General features: G+C 39.5%; 1 protein-coding gene across 2 annotated transcripts in view; it reads left to right on the top strand.

Moving 5' to 3' along the window:
* The window catches only part of SYNJ1 (synaptojanin 1), a 50,182-nt gene that overhangs the window by 4,644 nt on the left and 21,784 nt on the right, over positions 1 to 23,754 (top strand). For both annotated transcript variants that reach the window (XM_066340749.1, XM_066340750.1), the window contains exons 3-14: positions 4,273 to 4,359; positions 4,743 to 5,010; positions 7,348 to 7,573; positions 8,789 to 8,872; positions 9,421 to 9,482; positions 9,746 to 9,842; positions 11,070 to 11,239; positions 12,996 to 13,077; positions 14,326 to 14,478; positions 17,493 to 17,658; positions 21,901 to 22,092; positions 23,338 to 23,422. In XM_066340749.1, the coding sequence (XP_066196846.1) occupies positions 4,273 to 4,359; positions 4,743 to 5,010; positions 7,348 to 7,573; positions 8,789 to 8,872; positions 9,421 to 9,482; positions 9,746 to 9,842; positions 11,070 to 11,239; positions 12,996 to 13,077; positions 14,326 to 14,478; positions 17,493 to 17,658; positions 21,901 to 22,092; positions 23,338 to 23,422 (1,672 nt within the window). The remainder of the gene's footprint in view (positions 1 to 4,272; positions 4,360 to 4,742; positions 5,011 to 7,347; positions 7,574 to 8,788; positions 8,873 to 9,420; positions 9,483 to 9,745; positions 9,843 to 11,069; positions 11,240 to 12,995; positions 13,078 to 14,325; positions 14,479 to 17,492; positions 17,659 to 21,900; positions 22,093 to 23,337; positions 23,423 to 23,754) is intronic.

Genomic DNA, 23,754 nt, shown 5'->3' with positions numbered 1-23,754 from the left:
GGAGGAGGACACTGCCCACCTGGGCTCTCTGGAGCTGAAGTAAGGGCTGTAGTAAGCCATGTGCAGCAGGCACCCTGTTAGCTGTTCCCCGACAGGGTTAGCAGTGCCACTCAGACCGCTTCTTAGTAAGGATATTCTTCCACACAGTTAAACCAAGGTGGTCTCAGCAGGCCTTGAAAAGCAGGATTTCCTCATCCTCAGCATACTGAGCTGAGCCGGTACTAGGAGTGTGTCAAAAAAAGAGGTATCAAAAGTAGTAAAATAGTTCCCTGGTTGGTTAATTTAATAAAGGAAGGTGGTGACTCTATTCTGATTTTAATGTCACCTCTGTGGTAATAGTCAGATGTTATCTTTAACTTAAATACCGAAAATTTAACTGTCCTAATTTGACAAAACCCTTGAAAACCTTAGTCTTACAAGATCAAAACCAAATTGTGTTCATAGATTTTTCGGATATTTTTTTCAGATTTTTTCAGATTCTAAACCTTTTAAAGTGACTGTTGTGTGGACTTTTTGTTGGGAAAGGTGAGGCAGGAAAAGTCTACAAATATGATTGTCTGGCAAGAAATACTGAAATTATAAAACCTGTGAGGGAAATAGAAATGAAAGCAAGCTTTAAGATGTACACATGCTAAGATGTAGGCAGGAAGACAGCAATTAGCTGGTGATACGTTGGGTGGTAGCAAACAAAGTGGCTCGAGGGAGTAGCCCCCCCAAGGTATCAGGGAAAAGGTAGATAAGAAAAGTAGTCTTTAGAGTTTAGAATAAATAATGATACGGTAATATGGCAGTTCTCATAGGCTGTATTCGAAGTCTATAAGTTTTGTATCACGTGCAGGTTGGTCTGTGTAAATCAGAATATTCAACACAAAAGGAGATATAATGTATTGTAACAAGGACCTCGCTCTCTTGCCTCTCTTACTTTGCCCCCTTGCCTTACTCTCTTACATCTCTCTTGCTCTTACCTCCTGCTCTTACCTTACTCTCTTACACCTCTTACTTTACTCTCTTACCTCACCTCCCTTACCCCTGCCACCTCTTTCACCTTGCTCTCTCTTCTTTGCTCTTACTTCTTACCCCTCTCTCTCTCTCTCTCTCCTTGGGGCTTCCCTCCAGCCCAGGCTGGTGGCTGTAGGCAGACCCTGTTACCCACGACTCTTGCAATAAAAATACGTGTTTCTGTAAGTGTCTCAGGTTTGCAGAGTTCCCTCTCCCTGTTGTCCACGGATGCTCCTACACTTTTTCTCGTCTGATGTGGGTTAGGAGTCTTAGGCCTGAAGGAAATGCATGTTATTTCAGGATTGTGGTTTTGTTCCCAGCTCAGAGTCCCATATTCTGCCTGGAAACTGTAGTTACTAACTTGAAATGTGTTGTCTCGTGGCACCCTGTGAGCTCACCAAGAGGAGAACCCAACATTAGAAAGCCTACATGGTGATTTTCAATGTGATCTGAACGTTTTAATTGTTAAAACTGGGAAACTCATTTCTGGATCTGGAGTGAGGTGGAATTGATGCAGAGTATTCTGAAAACAAGATTGTTGATGGGGTTCCATTTGTGTGACGCTGGGAGGGCTGATACACTCACTTCAAAATAATTGACTTGGTCACCTTTCTTACGTGAGTCTGGGATTGATAAGGTGTGCTTATTACAGCTGGCATTTTAAAATGCTGTTATCTGTCAATCCTTAATAAATAGGATGACTTGAAATTTTTGTTGTTTTCCTCTTGACACTGCAAATGGGGCTTTCTGGCTTTCTCCAGAGGTACATTGCAAATTGATTTGAAAATCACTTTGTAAGTGTTGTGGTTTTATGGATTTTTTTGTTAGTTTGGTTTGGGTTTCTTACTGCTTGATAGTGATCATGAAAGGATAAATTCTTTCCATTTCTGGAGGGCTAAAAATAGGAGTCAGTAGGACTTGGCTTCTGGAGAGGCAGACTTTGGCCTTTTGAGGAGACTGGATAAGAGGCTCTTGGGAAGAGAATGGATAGGAGTGTGGTGAAGCTGTGTCTTCCTAATTTCATCTTGATTTTCAGAAGCTTCAAGTGCTTTTCCTTGATGTTTGCCCCAGGAAGTTCCTGACCGGGCACTGCCTTGAAAGCAGAAGCCTGGGGTCGGCAAGCATGGACCAGGGTAGGATGGAGGAAGTCATGCCATATTTGATATTTTCCCATGTGAATTTTGGCCTTAAAAACAAATTGAGGTGGGAAAAGTGCGGGCAGCGTGAGAGAGAAACACTTAGACTGTCACTGTGGAAAAGCTTGGAGTTCACACTGAATTAGCTCCAATGTAAATGAAAACAGATCATGAAATGTTTTGGTTGGTTCTTGGGTACTTTAAGAAAATAATAATTGACTAGCCACAGTAAGTTTCTCTGTTTTTATTTGGTTAGTTGGTTGGTTTTGCAACGCCTTGTTGCTTTATTAGCCTTTGTTGGCCTTTTTTGTTGGTCTGAATTTGCAAAGCCCATGTTACTTAATGTACTTTGGGCATTTACTTACTACGGCTTAACAAAGATATCCAGCATTCTCTGCAATGGAAAAAGAGAATAAATCCATAGAAGACAGGAAAGGCAGTTCTGACATGTCATTAAATCCCAGCAGGCACCTTTAAGAAAAATCCTGCGAGAAGTTTGAAATGAAACCCCAACTTTCTGTAATAATTTCAAATGTGGAGGAAGAACACCACAGCTTTCTGGTTTGCAAAGCTGAGTTTACAAGAGTACATTGGTATCATTAAACCCTTACTAAAAAACAGATTGAAAGAACCAGGGTCTAAAATGTAGAAGTTCTTTCTAGCCCAGTGGTTTTCTGGTTAAGAAAAACACAGTTTGGTGAGGCTGACAAAATGTTTTTAGATTGGCTGTGGGTTCTTAACTCTCACTCTAGGTGAAGACTTCAGAAATAAATCCTCATGCTGCTATAAAACTCTTTTTATTACATCTGTATTACAGGAATATTAGTGCAGTAGGTATCAGTGCAATGAGGTGAAGAAACTTTTTAAAAATCCTCTTAATAAAACATTGAATGGCATTGGATTTCAAGCTGTGGTCAAATAATTATTTCGTCTATATTAAACTGTCTGATCCACATTAATAAAAGAGCTGGTAGATATTTGAATAGAAGCAGTAGGCTTGTGCATGGGCAGGGCTATATTAGTCTTGGGCAACGCCTGTTAGGAAGAGCAATTCTAGGTAAAATAGAGGGGGGTTTTCTGTTCTAAATAAAATAGAGATTTTGTTCTAAATGACATAGCTAATGTGAGAGAGAGCACAGCAGAATGCCAGGGCAAATAGGCATTTTGATTTACTCTTCTTTGTGTCATGTTCTGAGGTTTTTAGTGTCAAAGAAAATGGTGCTGATTGTTGGTAACCATGGAATCTTGATCTCTGTAGATCCAGTGGCAAAGCTGGGATTGTTGATGTCCTTCTGGTGCAGTCTTGGTCATGAGCAATAGCTCAGGATGAGTGGCATCCTGCTACCTTCAGCATCTCTCAGCTGGCTCTGCAGCCAGCCTTGTGGGCCTGGCTGTTACAGTGCTGATGGAAGACTTAAAATGTACACTTAACTCCCAGGAGAGCAATGGCAGATATACTTTAATTTCTTCTAAAATATGACAGAGTTGGTTTGGTGTGGTTTGGTTGTGGTTTGTTTGTTTGTTTGGGCTTGGTTTGGTTTTTTTGGGGTTTTTTTTTTTGGTTGTTTTTTTTTTCCAAAACTGCCTGTGAAAATTGTGTCTTCCTAATTCATCTAAGACATGGATTTTAAATACCAGTTTTACTGGACCTGCAAGAGTTTTGATCTGCTTTAAATGTATATCTAAGATAGTCAAAATGGACTTGTGATAGTCTTGTTCAGAGATAATACTGCTACGTCATGGTTTTATTCTTGGAGAAAAAGGGTAATTTTTTTTTTCATGGAAAAAGCAGCATATTAAGCACTAATAGAGCATTCTCAGGCATCTTATTTCTCTGTGCTGTAAATGCTTCTTATAATAAGAGATGATGTTGTTTAAAATGCCAGTGTTCTCCTTTAATATCACTTGGAGTTTTGCTTTTTTATTTCTTAAAAACATAGCATGATCATAACTTTGTCACAGATTCAAACCTTCATTTTCCATTGTAAAGTGCCATATGCTCATACATTTTGATTTCTTTCCAGAAGCATCACGTTAGCTCTGCTTTTGTAATCCCTCAGGTTTTTAGTTTGGAATGTTCTTGCTGCCATAATATCAGGCCTTTTGCATCAGCAAATCTTTCATTTTCTCTCCTCAGCTGCTGCAGAAAAGGATACAATCAAGAATACATACTCCAAAGTCATGGATGCCTATGGGCTCTTGGGTGTGTTAAGATTAAACCTCGGTGAGTCAGATATGTAAAACTCGAATTTTTCATTTGGGGCAGAATACTGTGCTGCTCCTGTAAGACTGGACCTTTGCAACAGGAACAGGGTTTCTTTTTTTCTATTCGTTCGTTTGGTTTTGTTTCCTCTTTGCAGAGTAACTTACAAGTTTGGAGCACTCCCAGAAATGAGGGAGTGGACAAAAATAACTTCGGTTTTTGCAATCCCTGTTCTTACGCAGCATAGTTTCTCCTTTTCTTCGGTAGAACTTGGGAATGTGTTCTTGGTTCTTTTTGTATATTTTCAGGCAAACTGGGGTGGGCCTGTGTGCCCTTAGCACATAAATCGGTGTCCTGCTCTGCTGAGATCCATTCTCTTACCTGTGCCCTTTCTTGTTTTGCAGGAGACACACTGTTACATTATCTGGTTCTAGTAACAGGATGCATGTCGGTGGGAAAGATCCAGGACTCTGAAGTTTTCCGAGTTACTTCCACGGAGTTTGTGTCACTGCGAGTTGACCCAACAGATGAAGATCGGATTTCAGAAGTGCGCAAAGTGTTGAACTCTGGAAACTTTTATTTTGCATGGTCTGCAACAGGTGTCAGCCTAGACCTGAGTCTCAGTGCTCACCGCAGCATGCAGGAGCACACCACTGACAACAGGTTCTTCTGGTGAGTTCAGAATTGCTTCAGCAACTCACAATTGGTTCAGTTAGATAGAGTAATGAATTCTTCTGCAAACTAATGCCTGGCAAGCTTTTATCCTTGTCTTTCGCAGCTCTTATATGTACACCTTTCTCCCCCAGATCTTGAGGCGATAGAGTAGCATTACTTGAACGCTAAGGGAACAAGCAAGTTATTAATGAGAGTATGTTTTTGTGACCACTTGGGAGTTTTTTAATTGGAAACAGTACACAGATTCTTCCCTGCTTGTATTGCATTTTCATCTGAACATCTCCTGTGATGTTGTGTTTCAGTTTTGATGCCTCTTAATTCTTCATCGGTTGTGTCAGTTTTTTAAATGGGTGTGCTTATGAGGCTTCAAAGTAAAAAAGACACTATTTTTTAGAACATTCTGGGTTCTAAAATGCTATGGTGTTGATAGATTGATTCCAAGGGGGTTTCCAACATAGGAAAGCCCTTCAAAAGTTTTGTTACTCAGAAAATTGTGATATTGCTGGTTTTGTTGAGACAGCAGGAAGGCTCTGCTACAAAGTGCATTTTGCTTGGGTGCTGCACTCGCTATCCTTTTACTGGATATTTTTGAATTAAGTACAGGTTTTCACACAAAGAATTTTTGGTGAGAGGAATACTGCTGTTTCTGCTGATCAGCACCTTAAATAATGCCAGTAATGCACAATGGCATGTCAGAAATTCTGTTCCCTTCAGCCTTTGTTAAAAATGGCCTGTGTGTCCAGGAATCTTGGAAGGGTGCTGAGGACTTGGCTTTACACTATTCGAACAGGTGAAAAGCTACGTCTGTCCTCCTCTTCTGGCCAAAATACACAGAACCAGCTCTGGCATATGAGCCAATGCTTCTCTAGTCTCAGCTACTATTTTGGTCAGGTAGAGGAATCTGATCAGGGTCAAGTATAAGAAAAAAATTATTAAGGTAGGAAAGAAGCTCAGGTCTTCAGAAACATCATTTCTTTGATGTAAGTTTACGGAGTTGTAGAAACCTTGCTGTTTGTCTATGCATCTGGAAAAAGACTTGGTTCTCCATTGATCAATGGTGATCTTCAAAGCTTAAGAAATCCAAATCTTTGGGAGTACTTCAAAGCTTAAGAAATGCTGCCTGTTGACCCTCTCCAAAGAAGCTGGGCTGATTCTGACCCCTCTTGTAAAACTTCTGAAGTTACCTGGTTCTGTTTCTTTCAGTAAGAGCCAATCCTCACAGGAGGTAGGTGGAATGTCCAAATTCCAAAAGCTAGAAATGTAACTGCTAAAAGTCGAGAACAGGAAGTATTCTGCATATGCACTTCAGTGTGCTTCCTGGGGATTTTTCTGTGCCAAACATCCAGGCTCAGAGTGCCCAAGGAAAGAATATTGTTTGTTTTCACTGTCCTATTATAATGCACCTGTATGCTTAGGTTTAGGATGAAAAGACTAAAGAGCTTCCACTGTTACAATGAACAGTTTGCAATTCCAGTAGAATTTTCTGGGCAGAGACACAACCAGACATCTTCCTGTTGTTTGCTTTTCTTTGCTATGCAGAAAACCTTGCTACTTTTTTTATACAGGTGAATGTTTCTGAAGAAGATCAAAAGCCAAGTGCCAGTAGAGTGAGGCAAACAAAAAATTTCACAAAACCTGAACTTTAGTCTTACTTACTTAATACAGCATTGATTAGTGCTGCTAAATGTGCTGGTACATTCAAACTGTGGATCTTTCATGTGAACAGTAATTGCTATTAGAGAATGATATATGCAGTATATAAAGTGCCAGCACTTAACCATGAAATTGGTGTTTGAAGAAATTTGAGAACCAGTTGGCTGGGAATGTACTCCTGGAAGCCTGTCTGGTGAGTGGCATGAGGTTAGGGTTAGGTGGCATATAATGAAAGTATTCAATTTACACTGATAAGAATTTCTTTTCTAGCTTTATTTTGTGATGGTATGAGATTGAATGGTGCTTCACACATTAGAAAAAAAGTAACCCTGTCACTGGAATTCTGTCTTGCGTTCCTAGAGTCTGTAATCTTTGACTTCTCAAAACAAGGCTGAGCAGAGAAGTATAAACAAGCTCGGAGTGTTGTTTTGTTGGTGGGTGACAAGCAAAGGCTGTAAGGGTTATTATTTTCAGGTCATTGAAATTCGTAGCTTCACTCCATCTTATTGCTATTTCAGGAGCATTTAAGTGAGAGTTATATCATGAAGCTATCGCATGCCTATTTTCCTGGTCTTCTTTGTGTTAGTAGGTGTAAAATGTAAGGAGTTAGTAGTTGGCTTAGCAGTTTGAGCTGGATTGCAGTTCCTTCCGGTTATTTGATGGCTGTTTTCTCTCTGACAGGAACCAGTCGCTGCATTTACATCTGAAGCACTACGGTGTGAACTGTGACGACTGGTTGTTACGTCTCATGTGTGGAGGAGTGGAGATCAGGACGATTTATGCAGCTCACAAGCAGGCCAAGGCTTGTCTCATTTCACGACTGAGCTGTGAACGGGCTGGTACGCGATTTAACGTCCGGGGAACAAATGATGATGGTCACGTTGCCAATTTTGTTGAAACAGAGCAGGTATGTTACACTCCAGTGCCTATAGCTTGGCTGACAAGCCAGTGTAAGCCCCCGTGGGGTTAGATTTTTGCTCTAAATCAAGAAATCATGAGTCAAGTCTGCCACCAGCATATATCAGAATAGTTTCTTTGATGCTAAATTAGGAGGCTAAGTAGGTTATGTAATTTGATGATCTTGGTTTTTAGTGTGGCTTATGGTCAGGGCATGCCTGCGTCTCAGTTGCAGTAGCTTAAGAAGGTGCTGAACTCCTGTGGGTGGCTGTGCTTCCACTGAGCCCCTTTAGCTGCATGGCAGCATGTTCCATTTCTGGCCTAAGCTAATGTTAAATAAAAGGCAAAGGGGATTTTTGACAAATACCGAAACACCAGTACCTTTTGTGGCTCAGGAAACATGAAAGCGTTCCACTTAGCACAGCTCCCCTGAAAGGCAGCTTGTGAAGCCACTGTTGTTCTGCTGCCTTGGATTTCATGGCTCTGCCCTCATTATACAGAAATGTGAGAACTTGCTAAATCTTTCTTTGCTGGCTTTCCTTGGCTCACTTTCCATGGTAGCCTATTCCCAAGGGGTTGTTCCTGCAGCTGTGTTCGTGCTCCTGGGTTTCTTTGGCTGACTCACTGACTGCTTCCAGAGCCCAAGTGACTGAAGGAGGACTATGTGCAGGAAGGGCTCTGCTTGTACACCTCCAGTTTCAGGAGTTTAGTCAGAACACTCTTGTAACACTTTCTCTGCCCAAGTTTCCTAGCGTGCCCATGTCACTGAATAGCTGTGGTATGTTATTGCAGTTCAGTTTTGCTTTTGTGGGTACTTCATGGACCACGTGCTATGTTGGTTCCTGATGCAGAAAATTTGTGCAAGTGTTCTGAGTAGGCTGCATGGTGATTTTTCTGTGCAGTGGTGTTCATTTTAACTATTCCTGCAGGAAAGTCTTACCAAGTTGTTTAAAACACCTTACTTCTAGTGCAGAAATTACTCAAGCCCAAATAATAAAAGCAGTGTTTCCTTAGACGTTGTGGATTGTGGCTCTGCAAGGGAGCATGAGAGTGACAGAACTTTTTGTAGGAATTGTTCAAAGTCTTGGAAACAATATTTTAGCTTGTAGTGTGGAATATGTAATACGTAAATATGTTTTATTTGCTCTGTGTTTAGTTAAGGCTAAGAATTCTAACATTTTACACTGTGATAATTATTAATACTATGCTTTACTTTCTTTAACAGGTGATATATTTGGATGACTCTGTGTCATCTTTCATACAGATTCGAGGATCTGTTCCATTATTCTGGGAGCAGCCAGGACTGCAGGTAAGCAGGAGAGAGATTTATTATACAGATAATTCTTATTTATGTCCTTTTAAACATCATCTACTAGCCTTTGGGCTCTTCTTCACAGTTGCCTGTGAGGATGAGGTGATCCTTTGGGAGCACGTTTGTGCTGTTGTGACTCACCAAGCCTGCTCCTCTCAAATCTAGAACTTGCACACAACTTGAATGTCCATTCTTTCTTCAATGTCTTCTCTTTGTAGTTATTTTTCCTCTTTTAAATGGGTTATCTAAGGGCATCCAGAGACACTGTTTTCTTCTGAATTGTTCTTGAGGAGAAGTCTTTTCAAGAAGTCAGTATGGATGAAGATTATTACTGTAATAGAATTTCATCATAATTTTCTTGAAAGAGGGAACTGACTGAGTAACTGCTGCTGTGACACTTTTTTTACAGGAATGGTTAGAAAAGTTTGTGCCTTACAGGGACTCTAGGTTCCTTAGACATACCAGCATTTTGCAGTAGAACTGCTGTAACGTTTATGTGTGTTTTACTCAAAACAAGACAATTTAGTGTAATCTTGATGTCGTAGGTGGGATCCCATCGTGTCAGGATGTCAAGGGGTTTCGAGGCAAACGCACCAGCTTTTGACAGGTACAAAACACCTAAAATTTTTGCTAATGCACTACAAACCTCTGATAAGTTCTGCTGCATCCAAATGGGAGGCTTTGTCTGTACAGATGTGGGATTCAGCAAAGCTGGGAACTTCCTGGGGATTGCTTATGCCTTTCAATGCTTTGTTGGAAAGTGCGAATAAAATTTATTTTGAATACTTTGCAACTTCTCAGTGTGACAGGCGTTGGTGTTAATCTTCTGTGTGCCAGAAGATGACTGTGGAATTTTTCTTCTGTTAACAGGCATTTCCAAACTCTTAAAAATTTATATGGCAAGCAAATTATTGTAAATTTACTTGGGGCAAAAGAAGGAGAGCACATGCTCAGCAAAGCTTTCCAGGTGAGTATGACAGTTCTTTCACTGTGCATATGCTTGGGATTTGCTTTTTTGCAACGAAGCTTTTACATAGCCTTTTGAAAACAAACCCCCAGGTATGCTGTGCTCTGGGAGCTAAAATTTGATTTATCATAACAGCACTGCTTAAGATGCATGATGTGAAATGAGTTGTTAAAAGCTCTCTATGTAATTCTTGTTTAATTCTGTTCAGATTGGTTACTGTACTGGAAAATTATAACTGCTATGTAGACAACGTTGAGGAATTTGAAGTTATTTTTATACTTCATGCTTACTAGTGTCTTATTGAAAACATAAGTCTTTTTTATACTATAAAATTGACAAATAAATGCATTGTACTTTATGATATCTAATGCTGTGATGTTTCTTTAAAGGATATTTCTTTTGAAATTAATGGATCTATCCCGTAATCTTTTTAAAAAAATACAATTTATCTGTTTAAATACTGAGCTGCTTCATGACTAGCAGGAAGGTGGCTGCTCTCATTAATTCCCGCTGGTTAGTTTGAAAGAAAACTTCACTTTGCAGTTCATAAACACCGACCATTTGAGGAGTTCTGTCTGAAGCCAGAGAACGTGTCAGTAGCCATCTGTTACTTCCTTCTCCCTTTTCCCTCTGTGCGGTAGTGATGGAACAGCCTGGGACATTCACTGGGATATTTGCTGTGTCCAGCTCTTGTGGATAGGAGACAGGAGCGTTCCCAGATGTGGATCGATACCCAGGGCTTTGCCAACAGACCTTGTGTGGGCACTTAAAGGTTTTTCAGGGAATATTAGGGAAAGTTTTGCTCAAGCCACTCCCCACAGCAACCTAAGTAATTTGGGTGGGTTTTTTGTCTGTAGTAGTTAAGTGTTGACTCAGTCCCCATTGCTGACCAGCATGTCAGTGACTGTTGATGAAAAGGGGTTTCACTGAAACAACCTTTTGCAAGTGAAAGCATTTGAACAGCAGAAGAGGCTGTAGGCTGCCTTGGTGACCCCTGGGGTAGTAAGGGAAAAACTTGACTGTGTGACAAGGAAAACAAAAATACATGTGAAATATTAATCAGTTCTGAGTGATTTGTTTCAGTGGTAATAGAAGTTGTTTCATATTACCTAAAAGAAAGGTAATAAAACAACTTTTAAAATTCTTGTAATCTCTTGTTTAGCTCCTACTTCTCTTTGTTGGGGTACTGGTATATTTGTACTTCTTTTTTCCTGTTTACAATTCCAGAGCCATTTGAAAGCCTCTGAACATTCAGCTGATATCAAAATGGTGAACTTCGACTATCATCAAATGGTTAAAGGTGGAAAGGCGGAAAAACTACACAGTGTTCTTAAACCTCAAGTCCAGAAATTCTTGGAGTGTGGATTTTTTTATTTTGATGGAAAGGAAGTGAAAAGGTTTGTGTGTATAACTTCCGTATATTTCCTCAGGTTAAATTGTGGTGCTGGGATGTGTTTCATCCCTCAGCAAGAAGATAAGAAAAAGAATGTTGCCTCTCTTATTGTGGTTTTAGTGTATCTTGGGTGATCCTTAACAGCCGAAATATGTGTCACCTATTTTACTCTCGTAATATGTTGTCTCATTCTGTGTATGCTCTAAAAGTCTCTAAGGAAGATCTCTGTGTGACATTCAAGGGGCAAGAATTAATTTCAGGCCTTTGGCCTTGGGATTTTGTGAAAATGGTCAGTAGTCCTCTTTCTAGTGGGCAGCCACATGGAATTAATGACGGTTTTTCTATCTTTCTGTATAACATACTGAGCATTTCCCACAGTGGTGGAACATACTGTTTTCTGTGTGTTGTAAATGTTCGTGTTCAGGGCAGTGTTTTTGACTGTGCCTGGATCCCCCATTTGAAAGATTCCTTTCTCTCAAAGCAGGATTGATATGCATGCTTCCTGCTCTGCTCTGTACTTACTCCTGATCCCTGGAGCAAAGGCTGTGCTTATCTCAGCAGGAAAAGAGAAACGGGAGTAGAAGTAGGCAACATTGCTTCTCTTCTCCCTTCCACACCCTTCCTCCTTTTAAGTAATGCAGAGCAAAGTGCTGAGTGAGGTTCTCCCTGAGAAAGAGTTGCTTAATAATGAGGGGATTTAAAAAGCTTTAAAAGTGGCTTTTTGGTTGTTTTTTTTTGTTGTTTGGTTGGTTGGTTTTTTTAATTGGAGGATTCAAATAAAGCCATCAAAAATCAAAATGCAGCAGACTGAAAACAAAAAAAAAAAGAAGTTGTGGCTTGTGATAGTTCAGACTTGTGTTAATAAAAGATACCGTTTCAATGCCTGTGAGTTCAGAGACCATCTCCTTTGGGAAATGTCAGGCTTTCTCCTTTGTATTTCAAATCAAATGCAGAGATAGTAATGCCTTAAGAAAAAAAAAAAGTTTTGAAGAAAGTTCTTCAGAACGTACTGCAGTTTGTGGTTAGGTCTCTAAGTAGAGGTGTGGAAACCATACTGACTTTGGTGGACAAAGTGTGTAGTGGGAATGACAAAAGTAAAGGATAAGTGTGTGTCCTTGGGAGAGTCATGAGAATTTTGAACTCCAAGCTGAGCAAGAGATGTTGCTTAACATGTTCCTTTGGAGAGTCTTCTAGCAGGAGTTACTGGGCTTCTCCCAAAGGAAATGGAGCAGTTCTGAGAGCTTGAGGGCCTCAAACATCCCTCGAGCGAAAGGGGAGAGGCTTGTTTTTCATTTTTACGGGCAAGTAATTGGAATTTGCTTTAGTTACATCACAAATTCGGTTACTTTTAGTTGAATAAAGTTGAAGAACCATCTCAGTACTTTTTTCATTTTTGCTGTAACTAAGAGTTATTTATTTCTCTCTGAGGTTTTTTGGAAGTGCGTTAGTTGAATTGTTTGAAAAGAAACCTTAATCTTGTGTAACACTTCAACTAAGCAAGCAAGGAGGATTGGAAGAAACTGAAGCAGAAAGACTAATGTTATTTGCAGAAAATGCCTGACCTGTGCCCAGTGAGCACTTGAAGCTTACCCTCTGTTGCTGACACATTTATAAATGTCCTTGTGGGACAGGAACCTTTCACTGACAATGCCCTGATTTACTGCTCTGGTTCAGATCTCCCTGTCCCTGCGTCTGTTGAGGAGATGTGTGTTAAATGAGTTACTTCAGTTGTTTTCCCTCTCCTGTTGTCCTTGGCACAGATCCCAGAGTGGCACTGTCAGGACCAACTGCTTGGACTGTCTGGATAGAACAAACAGTGTGCAGGCTTTCTTTGGCTTGGAGGTAGGAACCCACATCCAGCTGCTGCTTCTGGGGCACATAGGCTGTAAAAGTAGTGTCACCTTCCCTAGGAAGAGTGAATGAACTTCTTGTAGGTGGATTTCTAGTGTGAGCTGTTTCTTACTGTGACTTCCAAAGAGATGACCTTCAGCGTGTTTGAAAATGAAAAATACGGGTGCTGTAAGGTCAAGCCTAGAAAAATCATTATCCTTCTTCTTTTCTGAATTTTATTTAGTTAAAATGCTCCTCTTAAGAGAAATGTCTGTGAGAACTTCCAAGGCATTGGTTGTAGAACAGACATATCTGGTTCTGAAATATGTAGTGCTTGGCTGCTGCTTTAACACAAGTTTTCTCTGGCATATATATGGCATATATCTTTCTACACCCTTGATGTGTAGAGTGCTTACATGTCAAACTTAGATATGTAGCTCAGTTTTTTCCTTTCATGTCCTTTCAACAACTGCATTAATACAACTTTTTTTTTTTTTTTTTAAACCAGGTATGCCAAAATTTTCAGCAGTGTTAATTAAGTTATGATTTCAGCTAAAGTATGAGAGCTAAAAGCAGAAAGCTTAATTAATAAGAAGGGAAATGGTTCATCCTGAAGAACTGCTTACTTAATTTTAAAATTCTGTTAAATGAGATATATGAATTCTTACTTTATTTAACACAATAGATAACAGCTACCTGTTGATGACCCCCTAAAATTATAAAAGCAAGCACCCAATTTCTAAAATTTCTTGTATATTTCTTCTTAGTTTTGTTTTGCAAGTTTCATTTTGTATCTTTTGTTGATTCCTGCCCAACCTTCAAAATTTTGCCTTTGCCATTCCGTGTCTATTATTTGAGGCTTCTTCTTGCTGTCAGACCTTAAGGTTTTAAAGATTTATAAAAGCTCTTGAAAATAGCTTTGTGTTTAGTTTGGTGAACTTTAAGATGAAAACATTTACAAATCAGCTACGTAATTTTTTCCTGTATTACTACCTATCCTCAAAGAAAAATGAAGTGTTGGTGCTAAACTATATGTATGATGCAGCCTTTCACACATAACATCCTGACAGTTTGCTCAGAATGGTACATATAAACCCAAGATTTGTGGGGTTTTATTATGCATGTATTTCTTAAAATAGGATGTTAAGAGACATCCTATTTTAAGAAATATATTTAAAGTGGAGGGGGGAGTTGTTTGTTTGTTTGCTTTTGGTTTGGTTTGTTGGGGTTTTTTGCTATTGTTGTCTTCACCTGTTACAGATGCTAACCAAACAGCTGGAGGTATTAGGATTAGCTGAGAAGCCTCAGTTAGTTACTCGCTTTCAGGAAGTTTTCCGATCCATGTGGTCCGTGAATGGTGATTCTGTCAGTAAAATTTATGCTGGAACTGGAGCCCTTGAAGGAAAAGCAAAGGTAAAATACATCTTCTCAAATGCTTTAGCAGTGTTCAGGATGGGTTTTAATAAATTCTGCCGTTATTATGGCAATGATGAGGTTTTCTCTTTAAAAAACATGCTCTTTGTAATCCTAAAACAATCCCAAACAAAACCCAACCAACCAAAAAAATTAACTTAAAATGGTTGGTTCTGTTGATAACCAGGTCATCTGTACACCCCTTCCTAGCCATGCTCCTGCCTCCCATATAGCATTCTGTATGAGAGGATAAGACTGAAATCTTCCATTTCCTTAGAACATAGTTTAGAAGAATGTATATTCAAATCAGCTTTAGTTTCTTTGAGTATTTTTACTTTCCTCTCTGTTCTCTCCTGCTGTTATTTCAGTTCCATTCACTGTATCTCCTTTTCAAGTATGTTTGGTGGGAAACAGGTTCATGGTTTTAGTGTTTAATAGTGTTAATACTAATCTAGTTGTAGCCTGGTGGGTTTTGTTTGCATAGTCATCAGATTTGTCTTTTTAGTTTTGCAGTTACTGAAAAGAACCCAGATTTTATTTCTGCCCTGCTTTCTAATGCTATGAGAACAGTTCCATGCTCTGTGACAGTGTAATGTTTCTCTTCAACTTGTTTTGTCTGGCTTGATGCCTGAATTGTTCCCATTTTCTAATGTTGTCTTTTGGTTTTTTTTTCCTCACAATGTTGCTTTTTTGTTTCCCTGACCCTGTCCCTTGCCAGGTGATACCTGGCATATGTTGACCCGTAGCAATTCTTGCCCTAAGTTCATTCAAGAAAGTCTTTTCACACTGCTCTTTCAGTGCTTCTGAATGTGCTTCTTCTCATTCCATGTTATATCCTATGTACCCATAGCCAGCTGCTTTGGATTTTCCATCATTTGTTCATTCACAATGTGCCAGGGTTCTTCTCTGCTCATGTAGGAGGTATCACAGCAAAACACATAAAAACAAAAGAATCAAATAAACTTGTTTATTCTCCCCCTTGACTGGTGCATACAAGACTTCTTCATTTGGGAATTGCTTGTATTTTACTATAGAGTGGAATTTGGTTCAAGATGTTTAGTTATATTTTCTTACAAAAAAGTCACCTAGATTGCCAGGAAGACTGCAGTAAGTATTTTAAGGAGTGTCTCCCCTTGTCTTGTTATTTTCCATTAAACCTTCTTCATTCCTTTTCCTAAATTAATAGTTACCTATTTCATCTAGTTCATTTGGCTATTTATTATTTTTTTTTTTACTTTTAAAAATGCATTTAATGTATTTACATTTCCGTTTAATGTTTAAGATACGGAGTAATTGTCCTGGTTTCAGTTTGTTAAACCACAACAGTACATTTGCTCTGCTGTCTTTGGAATAATTCTGGATCCATGCCCTGGGACAACTCTAATTATTACCACATCTCGTAAATCAACTCAAACATCTCTGACACGAGTCCCATCTATTGAAAGATGGTTTTTAATGCTTGCAAAGCCTTACAATACTTGCTCTTGTTTCAATTAAACCTGACTCATTATATTTTAAAATATAGTTTTTAAGTTGCATTCTCATTTCTCAAATGAAAAGTTTGATGCCTGAAGTTGTTCCATTTCCTACTTGTCTATTTGATTCTTCAACGCCCAAGAATACTTAGAAGTAAAAATATAGAAATTTCACATAGGAGAAAATTATTTTACCCTCAAGTGTGTTAATATACCTTTCTATACTAAAAAGCAGTTCTTTTTAAAGTATTGTAGTACTTGTTACATCTAACTCCTTACCTGCTCTTTCTTTTGCTTTCTCGGGGTTCCTTTCAATTAATTGCCTGATATGTGAATGGTGAGTGTGGTTTTTTGGATCATCAGTTGAACGTTGTCTGCCAGGAAGGGAGTGCATCCTATCAAAATCCTCTTGCAATAAAGTGCTCCCTCCAGTTCATCCCCATTGTCTGCCAAAGTCACTTAGCCTTGCCAAAAGAGTAGCTTCTGTCTCACTGTCCAGTACAATTCATAGAACTAAATCTTAGGGTGGATTTGTTAAGCTTTTGCCTTCTTTCCTTCCACATGCATCTAAGAGGCTTTCATGGACAAAGCAAGCTGTAAACTTGGGAGTATTTTTTTATAACACAATTCCTTGCAGCATCCCTGATGGGTCACAGTCTGTATTTCATGTACCTGCAGCAGTGTTTGTTCACAGACACCTCACAGACAAAGCACATGCAACAACATGTATAATCAGAAAGGTTTTTTTGTGTGCCAAAATCAACACTGCCGGGTTTGGAAATGAGTACCAGACTGCATTACGTGTTACTTACATTATCCTTTAGATGTGTGTGACCCTTGGGTACATCTGCATCAGCAGCACATTTTTCTGGAGACTCTTGTTTAGCCCAGGGGATTGGGCACTGTTCCTCTGGACTGCAGTTCAGTCAGGCCAGAGTGTCCGGGTGTGTCCATAGCCATGGATTAGTGTCTGTGTTCCTTCTGGGATGCTGCATGAGACTTGCATGTTATTTCAGCAAGTTTAGGGGGGGGTCTTAAGTCAAAACTCTCTCTGTTTTTAACATGGATATTCCAGAATGCAAATTCTTAATTCCTAAGTGCATAAACATATACATTTATGTATCATGGCATTTGGATTCGAGTGCTTGCTCATCTCTCACTATTTGGGGAAAAGCCCAAAATCCCTGTCATGGTCTAAACATGGCACTGTATCAAATCAATTTGCAAAGACTTAGAGTGTAGGGAAAAAAAAATCCCCTCCCAGTAGTATTATGTAAACTAAACATTATTTAGTTTAATTTCTATCTGCTTGTTAGATATGCCTTATAGGTATTACTGTGGTTTTTTAGCATTTGGGGGAGGGGGGGAAAGCAGATGTAGCACAGCAGGCTCAGAAAACTTGATTAAATACTTAAAGGAGAAAATTGCCTTAGCCCTTAAAATCATTAACACTGTTTACGTATCTATCTACTGAATATTGCCTTTGTATTGTGAGCAGTGTCCGACATAAAATATTTTATACATGTTCCTCCCTAACAGGCTGGAAAGCTGAAGGATGGTGCTCGTTCTGTGACCAGAACGATCCAAAATAACTTTTTTGATAGCTCCAAGCAGGAGGCCATTGATGTTTTGTTATTGGGAAATACCCTAAATAGTGATTTAGCAGATAAAGCACGGGCTCTCTTAACCACCAGCAGTTTACGCGGTATGTGTCTTTCAGGATTTTAATCTCTGATAACTATTTGGTGTAAGAAAGCTGTGTAGAGTTTGTTTTCAAAGCACTGTTGGAAAGTATAAATGCTATTTTATGTTCTCTGGGCTTATTAAAAAATTGAAGTTACTTCTGCTTTATTAATAGCGCCAAAGTAATGTGCTGCAGAAATTGCTTTGCCTGTTTATGATTTGTGGGTGAAGTTCTACAACAAAACCAGAGAGATTTCGATCAGAAACTCTGCTTGTGCAGAGCAGCCACTGGGTCATGGGGGTTTGGTTGCAGGAAGGTGGTTCCCCTCATGAGAACAGGGTGCTGAACCAGCATCCTGCATCCCCAAAGAGGTGTAGCCTCCGTGGTCCCCAGGACTGTATTCAGTCCTATCTTCTGCGGGTTTGGTCAGTCATAGGGCTGTGTTCAGTCCTCTCTTGGGACATCAAAAATATAGTTCAAATCTGGGCCAAGAAGGAACTTAAATTTGAGTCTTCTTTCCAAGATCCCAGGTAATAATGTTCTGGGTTACTGTAATTTTTAGGGATTAATAACAGTCTTAAATTTTCATTTTTTTTCCTTCTCCTGGGCACATCTTACCCTTGAATGAAAAAAAATATGTCAAAGCTCCAGTGCAAATCTCTGGCTCAAGAAGAAAATCGTTGCCCAGTTGTAGTCTTCATCTCGAGGGTTCACATCTTGATCCAGTGTGGAGTCCAAGGGAGTGTTTTTGTCCCATTTGTTTAGCACAAGGTTTTACGTTATTGTGATTTTTTTTTTTTCTTACGTCCAAGACCTGCTAATTCGGCCTCACCTCAACATTAGTTAAAATTTGTTTTTATTTCTTCCCACTTTTTCTGGGAATGCAAGCTGTCCTTTTTGTATTTGCAGCTCCTGACAGCTGAGGAGCATTAATCCCTCTTCCCTGAAATCTCTCTGCATTCTCTGCTGGGTGGCAAGTTAAGCAGTGGGGGTACTTCATCCATTATTAACAAAGGAGGAAAATTTGCTAATCCCGTTGTGAAACTTGGTAGATTTTGCAGCATAAAACATGTGCTTTAGCTGATGCAAATGGCTATGTGTAATAAGTTGTGTATTAACAGTATGTTTCCTCACACATTGCTGGAAAATCCTAAAAAGCAATTACTTATTTGACTAATCTTTTCTTGTTTCCCTCTTACTGCATCCGTAGTTTCAGAGCAATCTTTACAATCAGGTATAGTATAGTACAGTAAAATAAACTGTGAATACCTGACCAGCTGTTGTTGTCTTCTGGCTTTTCTTGTGTCTGTGTAATATTTAGCTATGGGTTCACATTTTCCTGGTGGTGTTTGGATCTGGCATTCCTGTGCCCTAACATCCTTTAATCCAAGAAAAGTGAGAATATCAGAGGTGAAAAATGTTGCAGTTGAGCTTGGGTGCAAGTTAGGAAATGAGGTAACCAATTCGCAGGGGTTTATTTTTGCACATGCTCTGGCTGTAAAGGAATTTTCCTTTTTATCTGATTTGGAAGCTTCTGTATTTTTTTGCTTCGTTTAGGATAAGAGGTGAAATTCTTCACTACAATTTTTAATTTTATCTTACTTGCTGATAGAAGGCTTAACATGCTTGTGTTCATGCAGGAAACTTGTCAGCTCTGCAGCACTTCATGTTCTTGTTCCCAGAAACCAGTATTTAAAATAATATATTCCTAATGCTCTTCAGATTTTACTGTGTGTTAAGCAAATTCAAATGGCCTTTACATTTGCCGATTTTACTTTTCCTATGTGTGCTTTACCTACTTAACTCTTCGTGAGTATCTAAAGAGTGAAATCTGAGTCAAAGTAATGTATGCCTGAAATGAAGTGATCCACTGGCATTTTGTCAGTGTAACCAAGTGCTTATTGGAATGACCAATCACACTCTCACTTGATGGTATTACCTTGTGTCTTATAACTCTGGAAGAAGAGCCAGTGATTTTTATATATGTATAAATTATTGTTGTTATTATTATTTATGTCTAAATTTTATTACTTATTAGAATGCCTATTTTTGTAAGAGTTTTTAATCAATGATTTTTTAGCATTTCATGGTTTCACCTGGGTATGAATTGCATGTATTGAAATATTCCTACAGGAATTTGGATGTTGCAGTAAAACAGTTCCATCAAGTTCCAGCAGTTCCATTCAGTTACACAGACTATCCCAAACAGGATTTTAAATTAACACTCCATCTATAGAACAGATTTCCAAATTTCTACTTGCCTAGTAAGAGCAGCAAAGTATTTTTGCTGCAAATAACAGAAAAAATGTAACTGATTGGATTTCTGATGTGGAGTGGGGCACAGCTTTGCTGAAAAGATAACTAGAAATATGTAGGCAAATCATAGTCTCAGGAGCTCTGAAAAGCACTTCGTTCACTCAGTATTTTGGAAAGCAGTAAAAATTTTTATTTTTAATTACTCAAATTTATAAAAAGAGTCATTCTACAATTTAGGAAGACAGATAGTTTAAAGATAGAAAATTTTTGTTTGTAATGAGCTTGTTGTCAGTTCACTTCTAAAGTGAGAGTGTAACCTGCTAAGGCTTTTCACATTAGGGTCTCATAATAACATCAGAAGTTAAATAGGCAATAATAAAATTTTTCAGCTTTGCTTAAAAGCTGCTCAGTAGCGACAGAATGATTTGGAGTAACTAAAATGAAGCTGAAATCCAGTATATTTTCAAAAGAAAAAGATGGAACCTGAGACGAGAGACATCCAAACTCTGCTCCTACACTTGCTCAGAGTGCTGCAGGGGCTCATCTCTGCAGGCCTGCACAGCTGTCTACAATGCTGCTTTGGGTCCCTGGGGTTCAGCCAACCCTTTGGATGATTTGGATTTTTGGATGTGTTGTGGCTGCAGCATTCCTGGAATTGTTTCCCTTCGGTGGCTGTGTGCTGAGGTAGCTCCTGGCCTCTGCTCTCTGTGGCCTTTTGGGCATGTGCTGGGCTTCCTGGCTGGAATCACCTGGGGTGTGGGTCAGAAGCAGAGCCATTATTTGGCTCTCACCTGGAGGGCTCAAGTATACCATTGTCTCATTCCTGTTTTCTAGACTTTGTTTCTCTGGATTTTGATAAGGAAAGCATGATCCCCAAGCATGATCTGCTTGGACCACCCCAAGGAGACACCAACCATTTCATTGTCTTTTCTATGTGGTTGGCCTGTTTATGGGTGTGTGATTTGTTCAGTAGGGGAAGCATTCACAGCCAACAAACACAATATATTTTCTTCTCTTGCTTCCATTTTTTTCAAACCAAATAGGGATAGAGAATACCTGTTTTTGTTTTAACCAGGTAGCCAAGATAACAAACTTAAAAAGAATAACTGAAAAGACATCAGCAACTTGCTAATGATCTTATTCGGGGAATTTTAATGAAAGTACTGTTCTCAGTAACTGACTATTTTTCAAGACAGTAACAAGTGAAGAGAAGAATTCCATCTAATAGTGTTTATATTTTTCTTTTGGAGTCTGATAACCATGAGAACATTCAAAATAGGTAAATTAATATAACTTAGGAAAAGTACCTGACCATTGAATTAGCTTCTTACTCCCTGTGTTTCTCACAGTGTCCTTTACATATGGGTCATTCCTCTCTCTTAATCTGGCAGATGAAAACAAGGCACAGGGAAAGGCTGATGGGACAGAAAAAGGAGTTTAATTAAATTTGAATCCCAGCCTACACTCCTCACTAAAGCAGCTCTTTAGGAATTCAACTGACCTAAAAATAATTCAGACTTGTGGCTTAAATATATATACTCCAATATGATGAAATAATGTACCTTCTCTATTTTAGTACTTGTAGTTTATCAGCAACTTTTACACTTCCAAAATTAATATATCTGCACATTGGTTCTGTAACAGAGATTGGATTTCATAAATTTAATCTGTGAAAATGAGGTTCATATCCTTGTTGATATGTACAAAAAATGATGGTTTCCTCAGAGAGTCACGTATGAGATGAAAGAACAGCAGATATTTATAAAACATGGAAATAGTTTCCTTTATGTATGATTTCTCTATATAATTTTGAACAAATCACTGCTGTTTTTAAGTCAGTGTCTTACCCACACAAGTAATGTGTCTCTGAAGGTACTTTCCCCTCGAAAAGCTGCATTCCTTGTGCTTTCACAATTTGATTTTGTGCACGTACATTGGAAAGATCTCACTGCCAAGTTTTCTGATACATTTGCCGTAAAAGTAATGTCTTCTCAAATGTTTTTCCAGCATCTGTAAAAGTACTGAAGAGCATGTGTGAGAACTTCTATAAGTACGCAAAACCAAAAAAAATCCGAGTCTGCGTTGGGACGTGGAACGTCAATGGGGGGAAGCAGTTTCGAAGTATTGCCTTCAGAAATCAAACCCTCACTGACTGGCTTCTGGATGCACCAAAGTTAGCTGGGATTCATGAATTCCAAGGTAGGATTTGTGTTCTGTCATTACCTTTTCTTGGAAACTCTGTGTCTTGGTTTGAAAGACAGATGTCTGCTAGGGAGGGGCAGGGTCTCCCTTGGAATGGAGAATTTAAACACCCTCCCTCCAAATTACTATAATTTAGAAAATTAAGTGGGCTCTCTGGCAAAGATATGGGGATAGGAATAACAGTTCTCTACTAGTATGTATAACAAGGCAAACAACAACAACAATTACAGTGTTAGTAATGAACAGAACTAGGAGCCTCAAGGGGCTTTGCTTCATAAAGCCCGGGGTGGTCTGATCTCAGTGTTCCTGCAGGACTCTGAGAGCACCAGGCTGGAAGGGTGGAAAATCCCGGGCTGGTGGATGAAGTGTATCAGAAGCTCTGCCGGTGGTAGCTGGAATGGCTGGGATGTCCTGGCAGTGCAGGGCCACAGAGTAGCAAAAAGCCTCAAAGCAGTGCTGATGAAGCTGCAGGAGGACAGAGCTGGCCCAGCCACGGCAGGGCAGGGGGAGGCGAGCTCAGAATTTCTGGGCACATGAGCAGATAGTGGTGGATTTCCCAGGACCAGACTTGGTGACAGGAACTCCTCCCGCAAGCAAGCATCAGCCAGGCCATCCTCTCTCCGACACCAAGAGCAAGAGAGTGAAGCTGCCCCCACCCCCATCCTTTACCTCTCCCCAAACCTCTCCTTATCTTTTCCCTTTTGAGAGAAAACTCCCAGAGACAAAAAAAAAAAAAAGAGATGTGTAGCCCGGTGCTACACTCTCCTTTGGCCACTTCTTTGTTTTCCTCAAGCACCCATAAGTACTCAGTAGTTAGTTTCATGGCAATTTATAGAAAAAAAATCTGTAAGAAAAAAACCCCAAATCTAACCCCTAACACTCTAATTTTTCTAAGTAGATAACAAGCATTGAAACAGGTATCACAGTAGCATAGAACTGTGTAAGGAAGGGACTGTAAAGATCCAGTTCCACCCCCTGCCATGGTCAGGGACACCTTCCACTGTCCCAGGCTGTACCGAGCCCTGTCCAGCCTGGCCTTGGGCACTACCAGGGATCCAGGGGCAGCCACAGCTTCTCTGGCACCCTGTGCCTAAGCCTCACCACTCTCTCAGAGAAGAATTTCTTTCCAAGTAAGGAATTTCTTTCTTAAAAAGAATATATATATATATATATATATATATGAGGTCTTGATTCTTAAGTTAAATAGAAACAAGAAATAACATTTTCCCTGTTTACCTCCAGATCGCAAAAACAAACCTGTGGACATATTTGCCATTGGATTTGAAGAAATGGTGGAGTTAAATGCAGGAAACATTGTGAATGCCAGGTGGGTGATCCGATCCACACTTTACTAGTTTGGCTGATAATCACCTTTTTCAAGTCATATGTTATTTAAAATTTTGGTTTCTCCAGTGCTTTGAGTGTTCTTCAGTTGTGCGTCTTGTATTGCTGAGAACAGCAAAACCTGGGAAAATCTTTCCAAAAAGATTTTTTTTTGCCATTATGTATCAGGTTGTGATCTATATAAAGGAAGGCTTCCTTCCATACTGTTAGTTGTCACTGCCATTCCATGTATTGCATGGTTACATTACTATGGAGTTGGGATTTTTCACTCCTAGCAGACTGGGTTATGGAAATACATTTTTCCCAGTGGTAGGT

Source organism: Sylvia atricapilla, chromosome 2 (genome assembly GCF_009819655.1).
Source record: "Sylvia atricapilla isolate bSylAtr1 chromosome 2, bSylAtr1.pri, whole genome shotgun sequence".
Taxonomy (NCBI): domain Eukaryota; kingdom Metazoa; phylum Chordata; class Aves; order Passeriformes; family Sylviidae; genus Sylvia; species Sylvia atricapilla.
Note: the sequence above shows the minus strand (reverse complement) of the source record. Positions and strands in the feature narration are given on the sequence as shown.